Here is a 21,795-nt window from a genome sequence, read left to right on the forward strand (position 1 = left end):
GCTCCCCAGGGTGAGAAGCTCGGTCTTATAAATCCCTTGCTGAGCAGCTCGTTAAGTTGGCCGGATAGTTCTTGCATCTCTGCAGGCGCTAAACGATAAGGCGACTTAGCTACGGGGGTAGCTCCTAGGACTAGGTCGATTATGAACTCAACCTGACGTTTGGAAGGTAAAGCTGGAAGCTCCTCTAGAAAGACATTGGGGAAGTCGCATACAACAGGGATGCCTTTTAGATCCCTCGCTTTCTAGCTTGTGTCGACGACGTGTGCAAGGAATGCACGATATTCCTTACGTAAGTACTTCTGAGCTTGAATACTGGAGATGATACGAAGGCTCATACCGGGTTTGTCTCCGTAGATCAACAGAGTTTTGTTATTTGGTGGATTTAGGCGGATGGCTTTGTCGAAGCATAGAATATCAGCGTGATGAAGACTCAACCAGTCCATGCCAACAATGACATCGAAACTCGTGATCGACACTGGTATGAGATCGATTGGGAATGAATGATCGTCTAACTTGAGGGTACAACCTATGTAAATTTCGTTAGAGCTTTCTGTCTTTCCGTTAGCCATTTCTACGACGAATGTTTCTTTTAGTGGTTGTGGGGATTTGTTAAGTAAGTGTTTAAAGTTTTGGTTTATGAAGCTTCTTTCTGCACCACTATCGAATAAGACACAGGCATAAGAGTTGTTGAGAAGGAACGTGTTGGATTAGTGTCTAAGTCCATAACTATTTTGGTATGTACTTGACCCGATGGTGCATGGTCCTTTTGGGTTGCCTTCACCAAAGCAACTTGATAGGATGAATTATGGAGAGAAAGGATTAAATATGATTTATTAATATATTATGAGAATAATATATTAAAGGAGAAAACATATTGTTTAATTAATATTAGTCAAGAATTAATAAGAATTAAGTTTGTGGCTAAAAGACATTAATTAAACTTAAGGGACTAGAACTGTCAATTGTGTGATAATTGAGTATTGAGCTAATGGACTCCTTATTAAGGGGGTGGACGAATTCTATGGGGAAACCCATTAGAAATCGTCCAAAGGCCTTTAAGAAAGGAGTACATGGGTTGCTTAGGGCCTAAGCATCCAAATTAGGGTTTCCTTGTTAGATAACCCTAATGGCCTCACTATTTAAGGAACCCTTATGCCCAAAAACGTGGACAAGCTTCCTTCTAGGGTTTCCACACGTTTTGGGCAGCCTTCTTCTCTTCTCTTTTTCATCCTCTTGCTCTTGGTGTTTGTGAGCCATTAGAGGAGTGACATTTGTGACTCTAAGCTTTCTAAAGTCTATACAAGAAGGAATTGAGATTGTTATTACTATATAACAATCAAGGTATGACCTAAACCCTTATTCATATGTTATTTTGATTAGATCTAGGGTTTTAAGTCTTGGATTAAAAGCATGTACAATAGAGAAACCTAGATCCAAGCTTTAGGGTTTGCATGAGCACATAGGATGTCTTTTGGCTAAAACCCATCGGTGCTATCAGAGCCTAGATTAGTTTCTATTGTGTTGATGCATATTTGATCGAAATCAGCACTGAAAATCGAATTTTCTTGGGTTCTGAGGGTTTGACTAGCCGAGTCACTTGGTGCACTCGCCGAGTCAGGTGTACTCGACGAGTCCAAGTCCAGACTCGACGAGTCGAAACGTCTGACAGCTAATTTTTGCGATTTTCTTCCTGTTTTAGCTTGGGATAATTACCATAAACATGTTTTTGTTATAAAATCCGAATTTTATCAATATTTGGTGATTATCCTTACCTAAATAGAAGATAATTGTCAAAATTTAGATAATCTTTTGTTTTATTAGATAAAATTTGATTATTTGTAATTTAGATTTGAATTATCTTGTATGAAAAGTTTCAATTTTCCCCCTTTAGGTTTTATAGTTTAAATTTGAACTTAAAAGTTTTGTTTTGAAATTTAAATAGTTGAAACCCTAATGTTTTGAAAAAGGTTTCAAAACTTGCCCTCTAGTTTTGGAATTTAAATTTTGATTAAAAGTTTAATTTTGATGTATATTTAAATTCTAAACCCTAATGTTTTGAAATGTTTCAAAAATTGCCCTCAAGTTTTGGAATTTAAAAGTTGATTAAAAGTCTAATTTAGGAATATTAAATTCTAAAACCCGAGTATTGTTTTTGAAAAGTTCAAATCACACCCTTATGGTTTTATTAATTAATTAAGGTGTATAATTAAAAGAGGTTTAATAAATCCATAAAGTCTTGGTTTACAATTTAATTGAATTAATAGTACAATTGTTAAATTTGACCACCTAGTATTTTAAAAGTGTAAAATACACCCTATACTATATATAACATTAAAAGTCTAACATTATATATATGTATGAGTAAAAGTCAGTCTTACCATTAGTAGGCCTCATTCACGAAACTAGTCTATAAGGGGTGTTTAAGGAAATTGCCTATAAAATGGCGATTGAATGGGTATCCACTCTTACCCACCGCACTCTTGACTAGTGGAGGGTCGTTAGCCGAATGGGTAGGATAGGACAGAACTTCCATTATAAGTATAATGAAATACAAAAGTAACTAAATGTTTTACAAATTCCCAATCTTAGTTACATTAGGCAAAAGTGAATTGATGCAATTCCATGAAATTACACTTTGTGCCCTTGTGAAGACGTTAGTGGAGCGCGTGTGGTTAACCGGCACACTAAACGGTTCTAAGCAAAGGTAGAAAAGGGTGACTCAATGTTTGTCATAGTTCGGTGGAGCATGTGTGGTTTACTGGCACATCGAATAGGTGACTGTAACATGTGGGGGCACCATGTAAGTTTGCATGGTTATTCACACCCACTTTGTGATCCTCAGCATCCCAGTCACAAACTAGAGGGGCATATCAAGATTTAAGCATGTCGTTGAAATGTTCAATGAATCTAAAAGGATCTAGGAGTTTTCATAGATTTAAAACTTAAATTTCTTTTTCGTTTTCATGGTGGAAATTAGTGAATCATCATTCACTTACCTTCAAATATTCTGCAACTAGATTACGACATCCCTTTTCTAGGTTGTAGCGTATTGTGTTGGGTCCTAGCCTTAATATCTCATTTGCGTGATTTATTAAGGACTCAATCAATCAACTAACTTGAATTTATTTTTCTCCCATTTTGTAGATGTCAAAGTTCGACTACTATGGTCTTCCTAAATCCCGTTGAACAATCATTCCACACGAAGATGATATTCCATGATTCGATCGAGGAACAAGAGATCATGCTTCACTTCCTCCTCCTCCTCCAATTATTCTCCCTAACCCACAAGATCGAAGAATTGAAAGGTTCAATGTCACTAAAGACCTATTGGAAATGAAACATGAAGATGGTAAACCCGTGTGTGCCCACATTCTAGGAATGAAATCACACATCGATAGGTTGATAATGTTGGGTGCGTCATTCCCTGATGAGTTGGCTATAAGCTGGGTTCTACAGTCACTCCCTGAATCATATAATGAGTTCAAAAGAAAGTATTATATGATGGATCATGACGCAAACCCCATTGACCTAACTTACATGCTCATTGCTGCTGAATCAGAAATGATTTGGCAAAGCAATGGAGCATATTTGTTGGGAAAGTCAACCAACCATGCTTCCGAGGACGTTCTAGGAGAAGCAACTTGCGTTTGCTGCCAAGAGAAAGGGCGTTGGATACAAGTCTGAACTAAGAGCTTGAAGAGTCCAGAAGATGGGAGAGTCAAAGAGTATGGCTGTGCTTCAGGTAAAAACCACTATCTATTTCCATTAAGTTCCTATTCGTTGATTCTTAATACATGATGTGATAAGATTGCATTTGAATGTTTTGCAGGATCAGTGAAAAGAGAGGAAGCTTGATGAAAGAGCAAGATGAATCTAATCACGAAGAAATGGATCTCGATCGCATGGATTTGAAGATTAGATTTTGAGCTTAGAAAGTTATGATAGAATTGTTAGGAATATTTACTACATAGTTTTTCAGTTGATTTTGCATTGTAAGGACAAATGCTTTCCACTGCTTTTATGAATAAAATAAAATTTTGATTTGACTCATTTATTTATTTATTTATTTCCTTGCAATGAAATCGTTATGAAAAATTGATGTTTGCATATTTCTACAACGAATGGATGTGATTCTTAATTATGTTAATAGTTGAAATGTCAAGAATTTACCAAATAAGGAAAGTTTCTCATCACCCAAGTTTCAATTGGACAGAAACTTGGAATCATGCAACTTGGTTGCATGATGAATGAGAAATTTCATATTTGGAAATTGGACTGATTCATTGACAAAGTGTCAAGTGAATGACTAGGAGATCGAGTACACAAAGTTGTGTGTTGATAAAATCCACCACAAGAGTAACAAAGATATTCGTCATGATTTACTAAAGGTTTAGTAAATATGATTATACGTATAATATTAAGAGTAATTCTGAATTGATTGAAAAAGGTTTAAATCAATAGCAGAACGAATAAGAAGAATCAAGTAGGCAGAAAGATAAAAGTTTCTCTATTCTAAGAAGAAGGGAGAGTACCTTTTATGCTTTATGATATGACTTAATGATTAAGAACCATATCTCAATTGATCCTCTAAATAAATCTTAGTACAAGTGTATGTATAAGAAGAGGAATCAAGAATTGAAGAAATGGTTAAATCAAGAAGTCAATCATACTTCATTCCAAAACAAGTCTTAGAGTTAAGATTGTGACATTAAGTGACAAGTCTTAGGAAGGTTTATAACATTCATCAAATGTAGAATTTGGAAAAAGGCTTTCCTGTTCTCACACATTTGAAATTCGAAAGTTGTGATGTCTTAGATAAGACAAAGACCAACTAGGACCAATTTTATGAAACGTTTTGTCTTGATAAAGACTACACTAACTCTTGAGTATTCAAGGAGTCAGTGGGAGTCCTAATGGTCTTGAAAGGTTTCAAGAACAAATCAAGAATAAACCTTATCGATCATCACTAGCACACGAGTAGAGGTTTACAACCTATCGTGTTGAAATTACCTTGTTTTTGTGCCGTTCCAATTGAGTTAATTATGCATGTGAGCCCTATGAGTTCTCATTTGAATGCATAAAAGGCAAGGACCTTGATCAATTGAAAGTACATTGATAGGAAAGGGTGAGCTGCTTAACTACTTGGAAGACATGGTGGGTACCTGTGTTACCATAAGGCAAGAAATCAAGATTAAGACAGTTCGGTCCATATGAATTTGAATTTCTCGTAAACTTTGGTTTTGACAAATTCACATGGATAGGAACACATACACCATTAAAATGTAAGTCTCATAAGATTCCCTCCTTCATGAAAATGACTGTGAGGAAATGCTTTCACTAAGAAAGATTTTAAGAAGATAGAAATTGTGAAAATTGTATTCTCGAATTCAATTATGGTTACGGTATCCCTTTCCATGATTCGAATTATGAGATTTGGCAATTAGTCTGAATTGTTTAAGACACACATATGATCTATCTAAGGCAAAGGTGTATAAGTTTAAGAAGCCTTGATAAAAGATTATCAAAGCATTAGGTATTAGAAATATAAAATTAAAGAAATTCAATAGGCATTGTTTTTCTGAAAGTTAAGTTGTTTCTGAATACATGTCAAAGCAAGTGGGAGCATAAGTGTTACGTTTTGTAATAATCATTGTGATAGTGGGAGCATAAATGTTATGATTGCATGATTATTAAGGCAAGTATTGCAAGTTAGCAATATTAATTATAGAAAACAAGAGTTATACTTTGCAAAGTCGCAATGGTTGTAAAGTTGTTTTGCTATAATTAAGGGAGAGAACATTATGCTTCATTTCAAATCTAAAGGCTTAGGTTATGGAATATTAATAAATTAAGTCAATGAAACATAGTGCGTTCTTAAAAATTCGATTATGATTACGGCATTCCTCTTCATATTTCGAATTGAGAGAACGTAGCACATAAAATATTATGGTAGAAGTTTGATAAAGTATCGAATCTTTATGTAAAACATTATGCATCGTGTCGCATGTGCTTCGAGTATAGGATCGATGGAAAATGCTATAATATTTGACCATTCTAAAATTTTCCAAATGTCTAGTGCATTTAGAGGGAAAAGGACAAGAATCGGTTTTGACTAAGATAATTAGACAAGTATCAAAGGACAATCCAAAGTTCGTCGAGGATTGGTCACTTGTGAGTAGTTGGAAGCATGATATTGGATGGACCATATTGACATTGTTATGAATAGATAAGATTCTATTGAGAATGAATTGTCATATGGTAAGTATGGAAAGGATTTCCATATTGGGAATTGAATATTGAGAATCAATGTCTAGATTAGAAATTTTATGCAAAATGATCTTCAAAGGAATGTACTTTGAGTGAGAGACATCACATCTATGGAATTGTCTTGTAACAATCTCCGATAGAGGAATTTTTAATTTCATTGGTAATAGTCATTGTGACTTTAGTGTCAGTGACATTACAAAAGGATCATTGCATAAAATGTTAGAATCTAACATATTCCATAAGTGGCAAGAATTTGATATTCTTTCACTTATAAAAATGGATTAGGAGTTGTGAAATGAGTATGATTGGAAATGTGTTCATTTGATCTATTTCACAAAGTAAGAACCGTAGGTAAACGTTGTGTGCATGATATGAGCATGCGACAAATGTTGTAACAATTCAAGTAAGAAGTTGATTACCCGAAACAATAAATAATGAGTAATCGATATAGTGACAAATAAAAGGTGTTTTATTTATACTCAAAGGTTTGAGGCCATATGTGATTAGTATTATTCTTGTGTTTCACTTTGCATGTTTTGACTTCCTGAATAATTTAATTGGTTTAGAACAGTCAAATTATTCAAACGGGCCACAGTCGTTCATATGTTGGAAGTAGATATGAATGAAGACTGTCATGAATTGGTGTGTGGATTGTCTAAATAGCATTAGACATAAGCAAATGTTTGCTGCAACGTTCATGAATGCTTACGAATATGATTTGAGCATTGGATTAAACCCACGCTCACTTGGATCACTTCATGGATTGTCATCATAAGTGATCAGTGAGACGATAACATCTTATATTCTTGAAACCAAGATGTGTGAGTTGTATCTTGCGAGTCAGTTACACATTGATAATATGTAAACGCACCAGTAACTTGGTGTTATAAAACATATTGTTGTGTGTGATTTGGTGAGTAAGTACAAGCAAGCATTGAATCACAGTTTATCCGTTCCTTTTATTCAAATTAGGATAAAAGCGATATATGTGGGCCCCTCGATGATTTATTGATGGCACCTAAGCGCTTGGCCAAGCCGGGACTAAATTGATGTGTTCAATTGTAGTCTGTTGTCAGTCGTCATAAATCTGAATTCAGGAAACAACACATAGACAGAGAGAACGATTTAGATCCATGTCTTAGTCTATACGATATCTAGAATGGAGGAATATATGATCCCTTATCTTAAGGACATGCATATCTGATAAGATCAGAATTGACAGCGGCTTTGGAAAGCTACGATTGCAGATCAAGATCTGAAGTCATACGCGGAATAGTTATTAGACTTATCCAAGTGGGAGACTGTTGGATTAGTGTGTAAGTCCATAACTATTTTGGTATGTACTTGACCCGATGGTGCATGGTCCTTTTGGGTTGCCTTCACCAAAGCAACTTGATAGGATGAATTATGGAGAGAAAAGATTAAATATGATTTATTAATATATTATGAGAGTAATATATTAAAGGAGAAATCATATTGTTTAATTAATATTAGTCAAGAATTAATAAGAATTAAGTTTGTGGCTAAAAAACATTAATTAAACTTAAGGGACTAGAACTGTCAATTGTGTGATAGTTGAATATTGAGCTAATGGACTCCTTATTAAGGGGGTGGACGAATTCTATGGGGAAACCCATTATAAATCGTCCAAAGGCCTTTAAGAAAGGAGTACATGGGTTGCTAAGGGCCTAAGCATCCAAATTAGGGTTTCCTTGTTAGATAACCCTAATGGGCTCACTATTTAAGGAATCCTTATGCCCAAAAACGTGGACAAGCTTCCTTCTAGGGTTTCCACATGTTTTAGGCAGCCTCCTTCTCTTCTCCTCTTCATCCTCTTGCTCTTGGTGTTTGTGAGCCATTAGAGGAGTGACATTTGTGACTCTTAAGCTTTCTGAAGTCTATACAAGAAGGAATTGAGATTGTTATTACTATATAACAATCAAGTTATGATCTAAACCCTTATTCATATGTTATTTTGATTAGATCTAGGCTTTTAAGCCTTGGATTAAAAGCATGTATAATAGAGAAACCTAGATCCAAGCTTTAGGGTTTGCATGAGCACATAGGATGTCTTTTGGCTAAAACCCATCAGAACGTACCCGTGACTACTGCGGGATCCGCTACTACTTCGTTGTGGCCAATAGCGAGTATTCTTCCTGTTCCTCCCGCATTCCCAGCCTTCGGACAGTTTTTCTTGAAATGGCCCGCTTCGCCGCAGCCATAGCAGGCCCGGCTCACTCCCGAACTGGGGACTTGAGAGATAGGTTTGGGTTGGGATCTGTAAAACCGGACGGTATGGCCCTTCCGGCAGCAGTTGGTGCAGTGTAATTCATGGCAGGGGCCGTTGTGATGGAAGGGGCACTTGGGGCACTTAGGCAGGTTCCCAACATAAGTTTTTGCTGGCAACGGGGTAGTAGGAGTGGTGGCAGCATGGACAGCCATGATTTGTTGGTCTTTGGAGGAGGTTTGAGTTTTCTTGCCCTTCTTCTGATCCCAACGCTTCCTCTTTTTGTCGTTTCATTTGGGGGGTGCAGTGGCAGTTGTGGTTGCTGTTGCTGGAGTGGAAGGAGTTTCATGATCAATCAACCTGTGGGCCAACTCCTTGGTGCTGTCAAAGGTTGCAGGATGGGAAGATAGAACATTTCCTTGATACGGGGGCACTAAACCCCAGATGTATCATTTGATTTTCTTGCTCTCAGAAGGAATCATGTTAGGGCACATAGCTACCAGGTCACAGAACCTGGCCATATAAGCCACTAAGTCTGTTCCCTTCATCTTGAGGTTCCAAAGTTCCTCTTCAAGCATCTGAACCTCACCTCTATGGTAGTACACCTTTCTCAATAGGTCCTTCAGTGTGTCCCAGCCCTTGGCATTGGCCGTTACTAGGAAGAGTGAACTGACATGGCCATTCCACCATGTCAGGGCCCTTTCAGTGAAGGTGGCAGCAACGAACTTGATTTTGCTTTCTTCGAGGCATGAGCACATTTCGAAAACAGCTTCGGCTCTTTCGATCCATTAGGACAGAGCAAGGATTCCTCTGGTCCCATTGGAAAATGTGGGTTTACAGTTCATGAAATCTTTATAATTACACCCCTGTGTACGTGAGGGAATTTCACCATGTCTGGAGTTGGTGCCCATTCCGGCTCCACTAGCATCACCATAATTCATTTGGGCCATGGCTGCCGTCACAGCTGTTTGAAACAGCATTGGATCGAACTGCGAAGGAGAAGGTGGAGGAGGTGGAGTTTGAGTCGCTGGTTTGCCTCAGTTTAGGCGCTTGCGAGGAGGCATCTTTCACTAAAAGTTAATAGGGATGATGAAAATAGTAAGAGTCTATTGCAAATATGATAAGAGTGTTTCATGGACTAAATCAACATAGTCTGAAAATCAGAGAGAGAGTCATAGCAATAGAGTAGTTAACTGCCAATTTACTAGTATTAATGATGTAATACAAGTTCGGGAAAAGTGACCTAACAGTAGGTCTTACATCAAACCATTAGGAAAATGTTGGCAATCTAGAGGCCTAATTAGAGTACTTTCAAAGTTAGGAATGTTTACAGACAAGTGCTCTACTAAGCATAGAAAAGAAAAGGCTAGTCCTTAAACAAAAGAGTGAGATGTTTCGACATCTTCTATTGGTGACGGTTACCCACTGGGCGAACCCTCAGATCAGCTAGTTGACGCATAACTTCTTGAAGATGTCATTCATGAGCCCTCTGACGTGCTCGGAGTTCCCTAACTTCGGCTCGGGATGCAGCAAGCTGTTGCTGCAGAGCCTCGTTGGTCCTCCTCGTCCTATCCATAGCTTCTTCAAGTTGGCGGATGCGAACAGTGTTGAGATTTGAGTTGACATCCCCTTCCACAACTGGGCCAATGGCTGCTTGACCTTGCTCAACGTTCCTAGCACTCCTTCGGACCATGATGGGCAGAACTCGGTCCGCTAATCCTCCCTCGCTTATGTTCTAGAAGCTTCGGTCTCCATTGTAAGGTAAAGGCTGACCCTGCTCCTCGCTCCATCGGTTCAAGGTTATTGCCCACATGGGAGTGGGACCTTGAAATGCCGGACGGGGGATGGGGTTTGGAGCTACAGGGGGTAGGTTGTTAACATCTGGCTCGGAGCTGGAGTTATCTGAAAAGCCTTCTACATGATGATCATCCAAAGGGATCGGGTGATCATCTTCTGGCTCCTCATCGAGCCATCCTCCATTTCCCTGGTTTGGATAATACGGATCGCCGGGATGGTGGAAGCCATCAATGCTATCTACACGAGAATGGGGAAAGAAAGGTTAATAGACATACTCATCTAGGACACTTAGAAGGTAGATCGTTATTAGTCGACCCAATACTTGCGTAGTGCATACCAATTACATGTAAGCGAAGCAAGATAGTCCTTCAAATAAGCAACCCTAACTTCAGATCCCCAATCAAACAAGAACAGGAAATGAAGCAAATGTCACAGATTCTGAGTCTATAGCGCCCTAGTCACATGTAACCGTGGTGTATCCACTTAGCAACTATTGTCCTACTAGTAACAACCCTTTTAGTTAACACATATGCAGTTAGCAGAATGCAAAATACTCCTATAGTATTCTTGTTCTAACGTTCTTGTGGTAGTGTTGGTAAGTTTTTAGACTTGTTGCAACACCACAATCACTCTTAGGCACATGCTAGTCACTCCTAGAAAAATGTAGTTGATCAGGCTACATCCACCCAGATGTAACTATATGTCTCTAAGCTTAATTGTGATGTTCAACAATCTTAATACTTTGTTCTAGTATGATACTGACCCTCTTGTAGTGGTGAATGTGTGTGTGTGTGTGTGTATATATATATACTTAATTAAATATTTTAGTATTTATAAGTATATATTCTTGGTCAAAGTGTTTTAGTCCTGAAGTGTTTATAGTTCGTATATCTTTTATATGTTGATATACTTGATTCACTATAAACAATGCTCTGATACCAATCTATCACACCCCAAAACCGAGAACGGTGGAATACGTTCTGGGATGGAGGACGTCATGTACAGTATCATAACAATTGCATAATAGTAAAAGCAAGCGACAACAACCATTGCATTTACATAGTAAGTTTAATTACAAACGTGTTCTGTAAACTTCAATAGACACCAAAAGTATAACAAAATAAAAGATGGGTCTTGTATGTGCTCCGTCTTCTCCAAAAGTTGCACCAGTACCTATCTATATTTGACTTGAGGATACAAGTTATTTTGAAAACGAGTATCAGCATAAAGCTAGTGAGTTCATAAAAATTTAGTGTCGTTGTTTGTGTAAAAGAGTTTTACGAACATGTAATATAAAACCTGAGACTTAAGTTTGTGAGTACTAGAAATCCCTAGAAAATCCTATATTTTCCAGAAATGTACATTTGTAAGTTAAATCCTTTGAGTGTGTAAAAGTATTATCATTGAAACCTTCAGTTATAGAAGTACAGTAATAAATCTCATTTGAGTAACATACTTGAAAAAATGTTATGCCTGCTAACAGTAGTAGTGGTGCAACTTCAGTTAGTAATAGATATTTATTTACTTTGGGATATTATCTTAGACTTTAAGTCTTAGTGTATTAATTTGGATATAGGTGTAACCATTCATGTAACCAACTGTATGATAATAGAGAGCCTGATGACCTTCCCGATCATACATAGTGTAGTGATGTAGTGCCACCCTTGGGCCTGGTCGGCTCGGACTATAGTTAACAGTTGGGATGTAATAGCGTCCGTCCTGTATAGATCTATACATGTAGTGTTGCTTTCCTTCTGGGAAGCCCTGGTCACATGGTGTAAGCGCGGTAGGGCGCCTTATAGAGGGATAGTGTGTTATACTCTGGATTAGTGTATTCTCTTGTGTTATAGTATAGTAGACTTTTAGTATAGCTCATAAAGTGTTCTCTTATACGTGTATTAACTTGTAATAATAGCAGTTATAGTGAGTATAGTAGTAGTAGAGGTAACGAGCAGTAGTCTTAACTATACCTATTATAGTTAACTAGAGTGTATGATTTCATGCCTTTGAATAACAATGGTATTGTATAAGATGAAAACTTTCATATCTATCACAAATATATATGATATATAACTAAGAAACCAACGACAGTCGGACGGACAACAGATACCCTAAGACCACATCAAACAAGAACAGGAAATAAGGCGAGCTATCGGTCCTAAGTCCTTCAAGTCTTACTTATATAAATATATTAGTGTAGATATATTTTAAAAGAAAAGTATTTTAAACATAGTTTTGAAAATAGTTTAACCACAATTAAATCTTAAAAATGCATTTGATAATTAATTAAAACAGTTTTATTGGTAAATAGCTAAAAGTGTAGAAAAATCCCTTTTTGATGATAAATTGTGAATCACATATGATCTGATAATAAAACTTGTAGAATTATACTTGTATCCCCCCCCCCTAAAACATGTAACAACATTTAAAAAGGTTCATTAAGGGGTATGAACTCACCTGAAATGAGTAGATCGGGTGGAAGTGTCGGATGAGCGTTTGGTGTCAAGTAAAGACTTGTACACCCTTTATGACCCTAGTAACATATGAAGACATATGGTTACAAGTAATTAGTGATTTAAATTCTAATTATACACATATAGACATCCTAATGTGATTAAAAGCCTTATGGTTGAGTGCTAGAAGACTAATGGGTTGCAAGGAAAGAGTATAAGACCTCACCATGGAGTTTACTCTTTTAAAACTCACGTTGAGTGAGTTTACGGTTGGGGGACCATTTCATCCATGATTTTACGACCGTAAACTCATGGAAGAAGTGGGTTTGAGTTCTAAAAGGGTTCATACACAACTAGGGGTAGTTCTAGGGCTTAATCCGAGGCTTAAGGGGGTGTTTAGGGTTAAAGGAGGGTACTCCCTTCGAGTTTACGGTCCAAGGACCACTCCTTGGGAGTTTACGGCCGTAAACCCCATTGTTTATGGTAGTAAACTCTTGGACACCTTCCATTCTTTGATTTCGATGTCCTTGGCTCATTCCTAACAATTTCTAGTGAGGGTAATAGGGCTTTTAGGGGTTTAAAGGGTCATTTGGCATGCTTTGAAGGAGTTTACGGTCTAAGCATATGATTGGACCGTAAACTCTAGTTTACCCTTCAAATGATGATGTTTAGGTGTTCCAAGTCCGAAATAGTAAGTCCCTAAGTCATATCTAAGCCTAAAATGTGGTTTGCAAGTGTTTTGGGCTTCATTTACATGCTTAGAGGGAGTTTACGGTCTAAGCATATGCTTGGACCGTAAACCCACTTTCAAGCCCTCAAACTTAAGGATTCATGGCTCAAACACTTCAAGGTTTAACCCAAAACTGGTTTCTAAGCCTAAAGGAGAGATTTAGGGCATTTTGGGCAAGTTTTTAGGGGTTTACGGCCTAAGGATGCTCTTAGGCTGTAAACTCCTTTTCTATGGCCTTCTTGAATGATTTTTGTGCTGTATCAACATACAATGGGTTGTAGAACAAGTTAGGGTGAGATAACTTACGATTTGGAGCGGAAATCTTGCGGTTTTTGAGATGAAATCGGACTTGAGGAGAGAGAGTATCTAGTGTTGGTAAAAAGTCCAAAGGAGTGTCCACTCACCCTTATATAGGGCTTCAGTGTTGTACCCGGTATACAACTACCCGATACTTATGTTTAACGAGGTTTAAAGTTTTTACCCGGTTAAATGGTCGTAATTAAAAATAAACTTTTTCCAATTAAATGGAAAGATAATTTACGTGTTTTTATTTATTTTATTACGACGATAATAACATAACATGAAAATAAAATAAAACATTTATTTATTTTTCGACCCCAAATTAACGGAACTTTTATAAAATAGATTATTCTATTAACGGAAACGGGTTATAACGACGGAATAAATTTTGGGTCGTCACAGATTTGCTTCGAATTAGTTGATTTTGCAAGTGGTAAGGCTCTTCGGGGCTTGATGGTAGGAACGGGCAGGAAGTTCTTGTTTAAGGTGGATTACATAGGATGTTCAAGTCAAGGTAGATATTGTTAAATGTGACTTAAGAATTTGGAGCATTTGAGTTCAACAGAGGACTTGGAGTTCATGGAACCTGTGACAAAGAAATGGATCATGTGATAAGGGAATGGATCATGTAACAACGGAACGGACCATGTGACAATGAAACAAATCATCATAACTTGGGAACGGAGGATTTGAGATGCGTTACCTTAAAGCTAGATGCGTCATCTTGGGCATAAGGTGTGGCACTCTAGTGTGCCATGGAGTACTTTGGTGTATTAATGTGTTATTAATGTGCCGTTAAAAAATGGATGTGCCACCAGTAAACAGGATGCATCACTTGTGCATCATGATGCGCCATTAGGTGGCTTGATGCGCCACACATGTTCCTGGTATGCCATATTTGCTCCTTATGAGCCATGGTATCCCTTGACGAGCCACTTATGTCGTTAAGTCCTCTATGACGCTAAAGATTGCTTAAGGTTACTCAAATGTTGAACATGCTCAAGGATTAATTCTTGATGTGCCATAATGAGGGTTGATGAGCCATGGTAATCTTGATATGACATTCTTACATCGTGATGAGCCACTATGGATCATGATGCTCCATTTTTTTTTTATGTTGATGAATATATATATATATATATATATATATATATATATATATATATATATATATATATATATATATATATCAAGGATAAATGTTCCAAAAGCTAGTACTTGGTGGGCTATGATTGGTTGACACCATTCATAGGATTATAGGCCAATGGACTTGCCCATTAATATTTTAGGTCTGATCCCTTCAATGTAAATAGGGGTGCATGCTAAGTCATTTGATGTGTCTTTTGTATCCTTAGTAGATCAAATCTATGATAGTGATACTTGTAATCTCTATTTGAATCTCTGTGAATAAAGACTACTCCCATCCTGCCTGTAGACATGGTCCATCATGAACGAACCACGTAAATATTGTGTCGCTATGTGCTTTTTGTTTTATGTGTTATCCATATTACTTCATGGTCGTCTGAACTTGGCAACTGGCATCAGATTTGTTCTGATTCTTGACAAGTATCATCTAATTTCCTAACAATAGCCATTAACAACAAATGTTATTCTTTTGTATTTGATATTTTCATATCCTTCCAACAAATCCTTGAGTGTATTCTAGATTTCCTTTTCACTTTTGCATAGCCCGATATGTTCGAACAGATGTAGAGGGATTCTAAAGATCATCTCTAAAAAGGCAAGTTCGTATGCATGCATCTTCTCAATATCAATAATTGGTACATTAACAAGACCTTCTTCTCCAAGAAGTTGTTCAACTACATCTCTTATCACCCTTCAAACAGGAACTTGAAGACCTTCTATTAATAGCTCAAAATTTCGTCTCATTTTTCTTTTGAAATCAGAAAAACCATTCCATTCTTATCTTCTAGTGATTATATTTCTCAACCACCGGTAATAGGGCTCGAGGAAGGAATCCACACTGTTGGCTATGTGTATTGAATAAAAAGGTTTACTAGGATTAGGCATTATAAAGTTTTAATGTTTAAGAGCGAAACTGGTATATATGAAGAAATTTTATCCAGTAGAATCAGAAATGAAAATGAACATTAGTGTGTGCTTGAGCAATGATAATATGGTCAAATAGATTTACAAGACAATCACTTAGGCTCTAACACCAACTTTGAGAGTATAAAGCTTGAATAACAATATGACTAACAATGTAAGTTCCAGTCTAAGTTTGAAATGATCCAATCAAAGACTTGATTATCAACTTGTATTTAATGCAGGAAGTATGAGGAGAATCTGATTGATTGTATTCAAATGCTCTTAAAATGTACATAACAACGAAGTATTACAAGCCTACTTAAAGGCACATCCATTGATGGCATACCAAAAGGTTTATCAATCGGATAGTATACTGAAAAAAAGTTCATGTTAATCTTGTTCCCTAATCTATAACATGAGTAAGAAAAATTATCTTCTTACTTCAGATGACATGCTAGCTTAGTTGTACAACTTCTTCAGTTGGTCGTTTTCCTCGGATACCATACATCTTTGGTCATACCTCATGCTCGGATGAGCTTCATATCGGATGGATGGTCACTTTTATGCACTATCATTACTTATTCCATATGTTTATATAATCAATGACCATTATCTTGAATTAACTTGAATCATATGAGCTTTATGAACATTCAAATTTGTGCCACTAGTCGTTAACTAAATCTGAGGATAAATAGTGAAGTTGGTAAATTAAATATGTAAGTTTATATATCTGATGACCATTCAATATGATGTGACAAAACTTCATGTGTGGTCTATGTGGTATCTTGGAATCTGAAGTTTAATCCCTAAATTTGATAAACCTCACGGATGGTACTTGTGGTTTCAAAACTTTTAACAAAAGGTCCTTATTGCTAACTCTGTCAAGTTTGGTCTATTATGTGAAAGACATTTCAATCATTTCACTGCTACAGGGACCATTTATGAAGTTTTTTGTTATTTAAAAAAATAAAAAATAATTATTTAATATACAAAGGGTCTCTTTCTTTCTTTCTCTCTCTCTCTCTCTCTCTCTCTCTCTTTCTCTCTCTTTCTCTCTCTCATATCTATGTTTTCTTCATTAATTTATGGATAAGATTAAATTCTCTTTCAATTTGCCTAGATATTAACATATATAAAACACATAAATTAATATCAGAAACTCACATAATAACAAAAATAGGCCTTATGGCAAATTTGGATGTAGCAACTAAAAAAAATCACCCCTTGGCATTTTAAGAAACATCTGGTGGGCATAATACATTGAGCTAAAATTGGATCATCTTAGTCACTTTGTCCACTCTTTATTGCAGTATATATGAGGAACATGATATATATATATATATATATATATATATATATATATATATATATATATATATAGAGAGAGAGAGAGAGAGATGGGATTATATCCAACAATCTATCATATTTAAACTCGGATGAATCAAGCAACAGCCACACCTTAAGATAACTAGACCCACCATACACTTTGGTAGATTGAGACTAAGATGCCCTTTTCTTCCTGTCTAGCTTTCTTCTTATCTGTAAAGATTCAAATCTCAACCTCTTCTTCCTTCCTTATATATACATATGGGTAACTTTAAACATGCAATCTTCCCCGACAAAACTTCGGTTCATTAGATTTGGTTTTCCATGAAAGTCATAGTTGATGAATTTTGTGTGCTCTAACTAGCCTTTAAAGAAGAATATATATAGACATGAAATGGAATCGCAAATGAAAACAACAGACAATATTGAATGTCTTTCTCCAACAGGGGGATTCTATGTAATGTCGATGTAATGAAACCCACATGCTACTGTCCGAATTCCTTAACTTTTTCTATGGCGATCCATGAAAAACTGATATTTTGCTTCTTTGTGAACCTAACCTTCATCCATATCCCTTTGTTCTTTATTCTTTTTTAGAGCCATAGATAAAGAGAGGGAAACAATGAGGACCTTTTGATAAAAGTTTTGAAAACATACCGACCATTCGAGAGGTCTTTAAATTTAGGAACTAAACTTCAGATTTTGGAATACCATACGAACCATTTATGAAGTTTTGTCACATAATTATTTGTTCTCCAAAGATCAATTAGTAAATATTTAAAAGGTTAAGTTTTGCATAATATAAACTTAAAGTTGATAATAAGAGTAGTTATTTGAAGAACATTAGGTTAGCTATTATTAGAATGATGATGGTTAGAATATGACGAAGAGGATAGTCACAATGTAAATTGCTAGACATCGAAATAAATTCATTGCACAAATGCAAAACCAACCATAAATAAAGGGTGAATCAAATCTAAGTGAAAGTAATTTAATTAACTTACTTCAAATTAGTTTCTTACCTTGGTTGTTTCGGTTATAATTTGTTTCCACCTTCTAGTGTTGATAGCAGTAGGGTTGGCTCGTTATTTTGATGCTCTTGTACCAGATTGCTTTTGTGAGTTCGTTCCTTTCATGGGTTTTTACATTCAGCTGCATAATGTCCGAACTCTTGGAAATTATAGCACTGAATGTGACTTTTATCATGACTACTTGATGCATTTTTATTGCTTTTCTCCTGGTGATGCGATCCACATTTCCCACGACCACCACCATTTCTTCCTCTTCCTCTGCCCCGTCCTCAAGAACCTCCGAATCCACCCCGATTTGATTTGTTGTTGGCTAATTTCTTCTTGTTTCTTTCTGACCACTCTTTGTGGGTCAGCAAAAGCTTTCTTTCTTCGCTGTCAGTATGGCCTCTTATTCGTTCTTCATGAGCTTTTAACCTTCCGATGACTTCTTCAACAGTCATCACATCTAAGTCTCCAAATTGTTCAAGTGTGGAAGCAATTTGAACAAACTTAGATGGAACTGCTCTAAGTAACTTCTTCACCACATAAGACTCATCCACCGTATCACCTAGGGATCGCATAGTACTTACAATATTTGTCACTCTCGTGGAAAATTCATCAAAAGCTTCTGTCTCCTTCATGCTCATGGTTTCAAATTCAGCCTTCAACGTCTGAACTCTTTCTGCCCCCATAAAAATGACTTTAAGCGCCTCCCACGCTTCTTTGGTCGTCTTCTTCTCCACTAGTGACATCAGAAGATCTTCAGGAATACCTTGGTAGATGGTTGTTAATGTCATCTTATTATTCTTTACATCTACCATGGTATTCTGTGTTCTTGGTTCGATAACTTCCCATACTCCACGAGCTTGCATGAAAACACGCATTTTTATTGCCGATGCCCTGTAAATACTTCTTGTTAACATCGGATATATAGTGGAGTGTGATTTGTCTATCTTTGTCGCCATTACCATTATTGTCTGACATTTCTTCTCAAGATTGATACTTTGGCATATATCAGATTCGCTCTTATACCAAATGTTGGTTTTTCACAAACTTGCAACTTAGGAAAGGCAATGTAACAATGACAAATGGAAAAACACAACAGAGTATGCTTAAAGCTTAAAGCTTTTATTCAGTGAATCAGGAAAGGAGGTGATACTTCACTGTACATAAATGCAAGCTATTTAAAGTCAAAATAGTGCTAGAAATCTGCAACTATCTCTACTAACTTAAGACCCGGACTTAGCCCACATGGCTTTGAATTATTCAAAATAACAAAACGTGCAGTAAAAAGACTAAAGTAATTTATGAATTATTTCATCAACCTTCATCCATATTCCTTTGTTCCTGATTCTCTTTTTACATCCATAGATAAGATAGGGAAACAATGAGGACACTTTGTTAAAAAATTTCAAACCACATGGACCAATTGTGAGGTTTTTTAAATTTAGAGACTAAACTTCAGATTTCGAGATAGCAAGGGACCATTATGAAGTTTTGTCATATAATTATTTGTTCTCCAAATATCAATAAGTAAACATTTAAAAGGCTAAGTCTTGCATAATACAAATTTAAAGTTGATAATAAGAGTAGTTATTTGAAGAATATTAGGTTAGTTATTATTAGAATGATGATGGTTAGAATATGACGAAGAGGATAGTCACAATGTAAATTGCTAAACAACGAAATAAATTGATTGTACTTATGCAAAACCAACCTTAAATAAGGGGTGAATCAAATTTAAGTGAAAGTACTTTAATTAACTTACTTCAAATTAGTTTCTTACTTTGGTTGTTCCGATTATAATTTGTTTTTTGCGTTTTAGTTAATTTCTTATAAACAAATTTAAGTGAAAGTACTTTAATTAACTGTTAAGATTTTTTATGGGATTTGAATCATACATGTACCCCTTTCATTCAACACCTGGTCTAACCATTGTTATGCTATTACACGATCATGTTTACTGCCTAAAGCATGTTGCGCTTCATATTTTGTGCAATCGCTTTTATAAAGTTAAAATCTGACAAAATTAATCACATCACATATGTTATGTATTATCGATACAGGAGACCTTGTGATTTAGAAAATGCTCATATGTTCATTCGTAAGCAAATTCATTTTATTCAATATGATATAATGCTTGCTGTTCATGTAAGATGATCGGATCCAATCAAATGCTTGGAGGTGGCTCGCATCCTTTTGCATGGTGGTTTTCCACCTTCCGCAGGAGGTTGTTGTCCGCCTTCACTTCCAGGAGTTCCAGGAGGAGTCGGTGACCCATTTGCAGGGGGAGCAGTTGAGGGAGGAGTAGGAGACGCTTTGGCTTCACATTTGGAGTAGCAAAAGCACATGTATTTTGCTTCACGTTGATGACATGCTCCATGTTCTGCACCCTCCCACTCTATGCACTGCTTGTCGCACTTGGCTGTGTCTTTGCACACCCCAAACCAGGTCTTGCTTGGCTTTTCACATACTTTCGCCTTCACGGTTGTAATTTCTATTCACACCATTAAAATTGGAGTTTCATTTACGAAAATTAGTTATTAGATATCAAGTAGAAGAGAATGAAAAATACTATTACGCAAATGCTATTGATCGAGTAGGTAATGAGTTCTCATTTACCATTAAAGTTGTTTCATTATTCTTCTCTCGTTTATCTTATGCCGACTACTATTACCTCATAAAACCTTAACATTTTTGGACCCTTAGGAGAACCGAGTAATATCATATTTAACGAAGACAAATCCGCTATGGCATTTTTTTCGTATTTTCTAAGAATAATAAATTACTTTTAAATATAAGGAAGTAAAATGAATAGAAAACTACTATATAATTGTTATCACGAAGCTAGGAGAAATAAACCAGTTCAAGAAACCACTCGTCAATGATTAAAATCTCTTGTTTTTGTTATAAACGTATGACTTCATGGCTTGCCATTGATCGAATAGTTAACAACGTATTTGGCTGATAGATTTTCCATCACAAAATACGTAACATAGTATGTTATCTTAAATTCTTAAACACGAATTATATAGATTTTCGTTATTTGTGTAATACCAGTATTTGAAATTAACTCCACTTATGAAGAAACAACATTAAAGATTTTAGGCTGTTTATTTAATTATTTTCTCGTAGCACTACTTTGCTATTCTTAATAAAAAATATGTTGTTAAAAAATAAAAAAATAAAAAAATAAAAAAATAAAAAACAATCGGAATATTCTGAGCCCTAGCTGAATAAGTTTAATTGATTATGCACCTGAGATAGCAAAAACGAAAATTAGTAGAAGGAATGCCAAAAAACCAACTGAACCTTTTCTCATATTTCTTTAATCACGATGCTGAAGAAGAGTCAAACTACGAGTTCGCTGAATAGTGGTCGAGATGATTGAAGTATTTATAAGAGAAGGAATAAAGAGAACATTGCGTACCCGAAATCTTTTAAAAAGTAAATCATGATGATGACATAGTTCCACACGTGTAGTTGATATTGAAAATCATGCATACTTTTTTATTAAAAAAAAAAAAAAAAAAAAAAAAAAAAAAAAAAAAAAAACTTAGATTATGGAGGGCGTTTGTGTACATATATTTTTTGGGTTTTAAATAGAAAATGACTTAGAATGGTAAAGAAGTATTG

At 36.0% G+C, this 21,795-nt stretch overlaps 1 protein-coding gene across 1 annotated transcript; it reads right to left on the minus strand.

Annotated features, from left to right (window-relative positions):
• Positions 1-20,180: 20,180 nt before the first annotated feature.
• Positions 20,181-21,544, minus strand: LOC111895721 (anther-specific protein SF18). Its single transcript, XM_023891793.3, has 2 exons — positions 21,418-21,544; positions 20,181-20,656 (listed from the first exon to the last, which is right to left on the minus strand). Exons 1-2 carry the CDS (start codon positions 21,479-21,481, stop codon positions 20,307-20,309), a joined length of 414 nt encoding a protein of 137 aa, XP_023747561.1. The 5' UTR covers positions 21,482-21,544; the 3' UTR covers positions 20,181-20,306.
• Between the last annotated feature and the right edge of the window lie 251 nt (positions 21,545-21,795).

The sequence above is a fragment of the Lactuca sativa genome, chromosome 7 (genome assembly GCF_002870075.4).
Source record: "Lactuca sativa cultivar Salinas chromosome 7, Lsat_Salinas_v11, whole genome shotgun sequence".
In the NCBI taxonomy this organism is placed as follows: domain Eukaryota; kingdom Viridiplantae; phylum Streptophyta; class Magnoliopsida; order Asterales; family Asteraceae; genus Lactuca; species Lactuca sativa.

Coding starts and splice junctions, on each gene's coding strand:
- LOC111895721 (XM_023891793.3), bottom strand. CDS start 21,481: ATGAGAAAAGGTTCAGTTGGTTTTTTGGCATTCCTTCTACTAATTTTC. Junction 20,657..21,417: donor TTTCGTTTTTGCTATCTCAG/GTGCATAATCAA, acceptor TGGTGTGAATAG/AAATTACAACCGTGAAGGCG.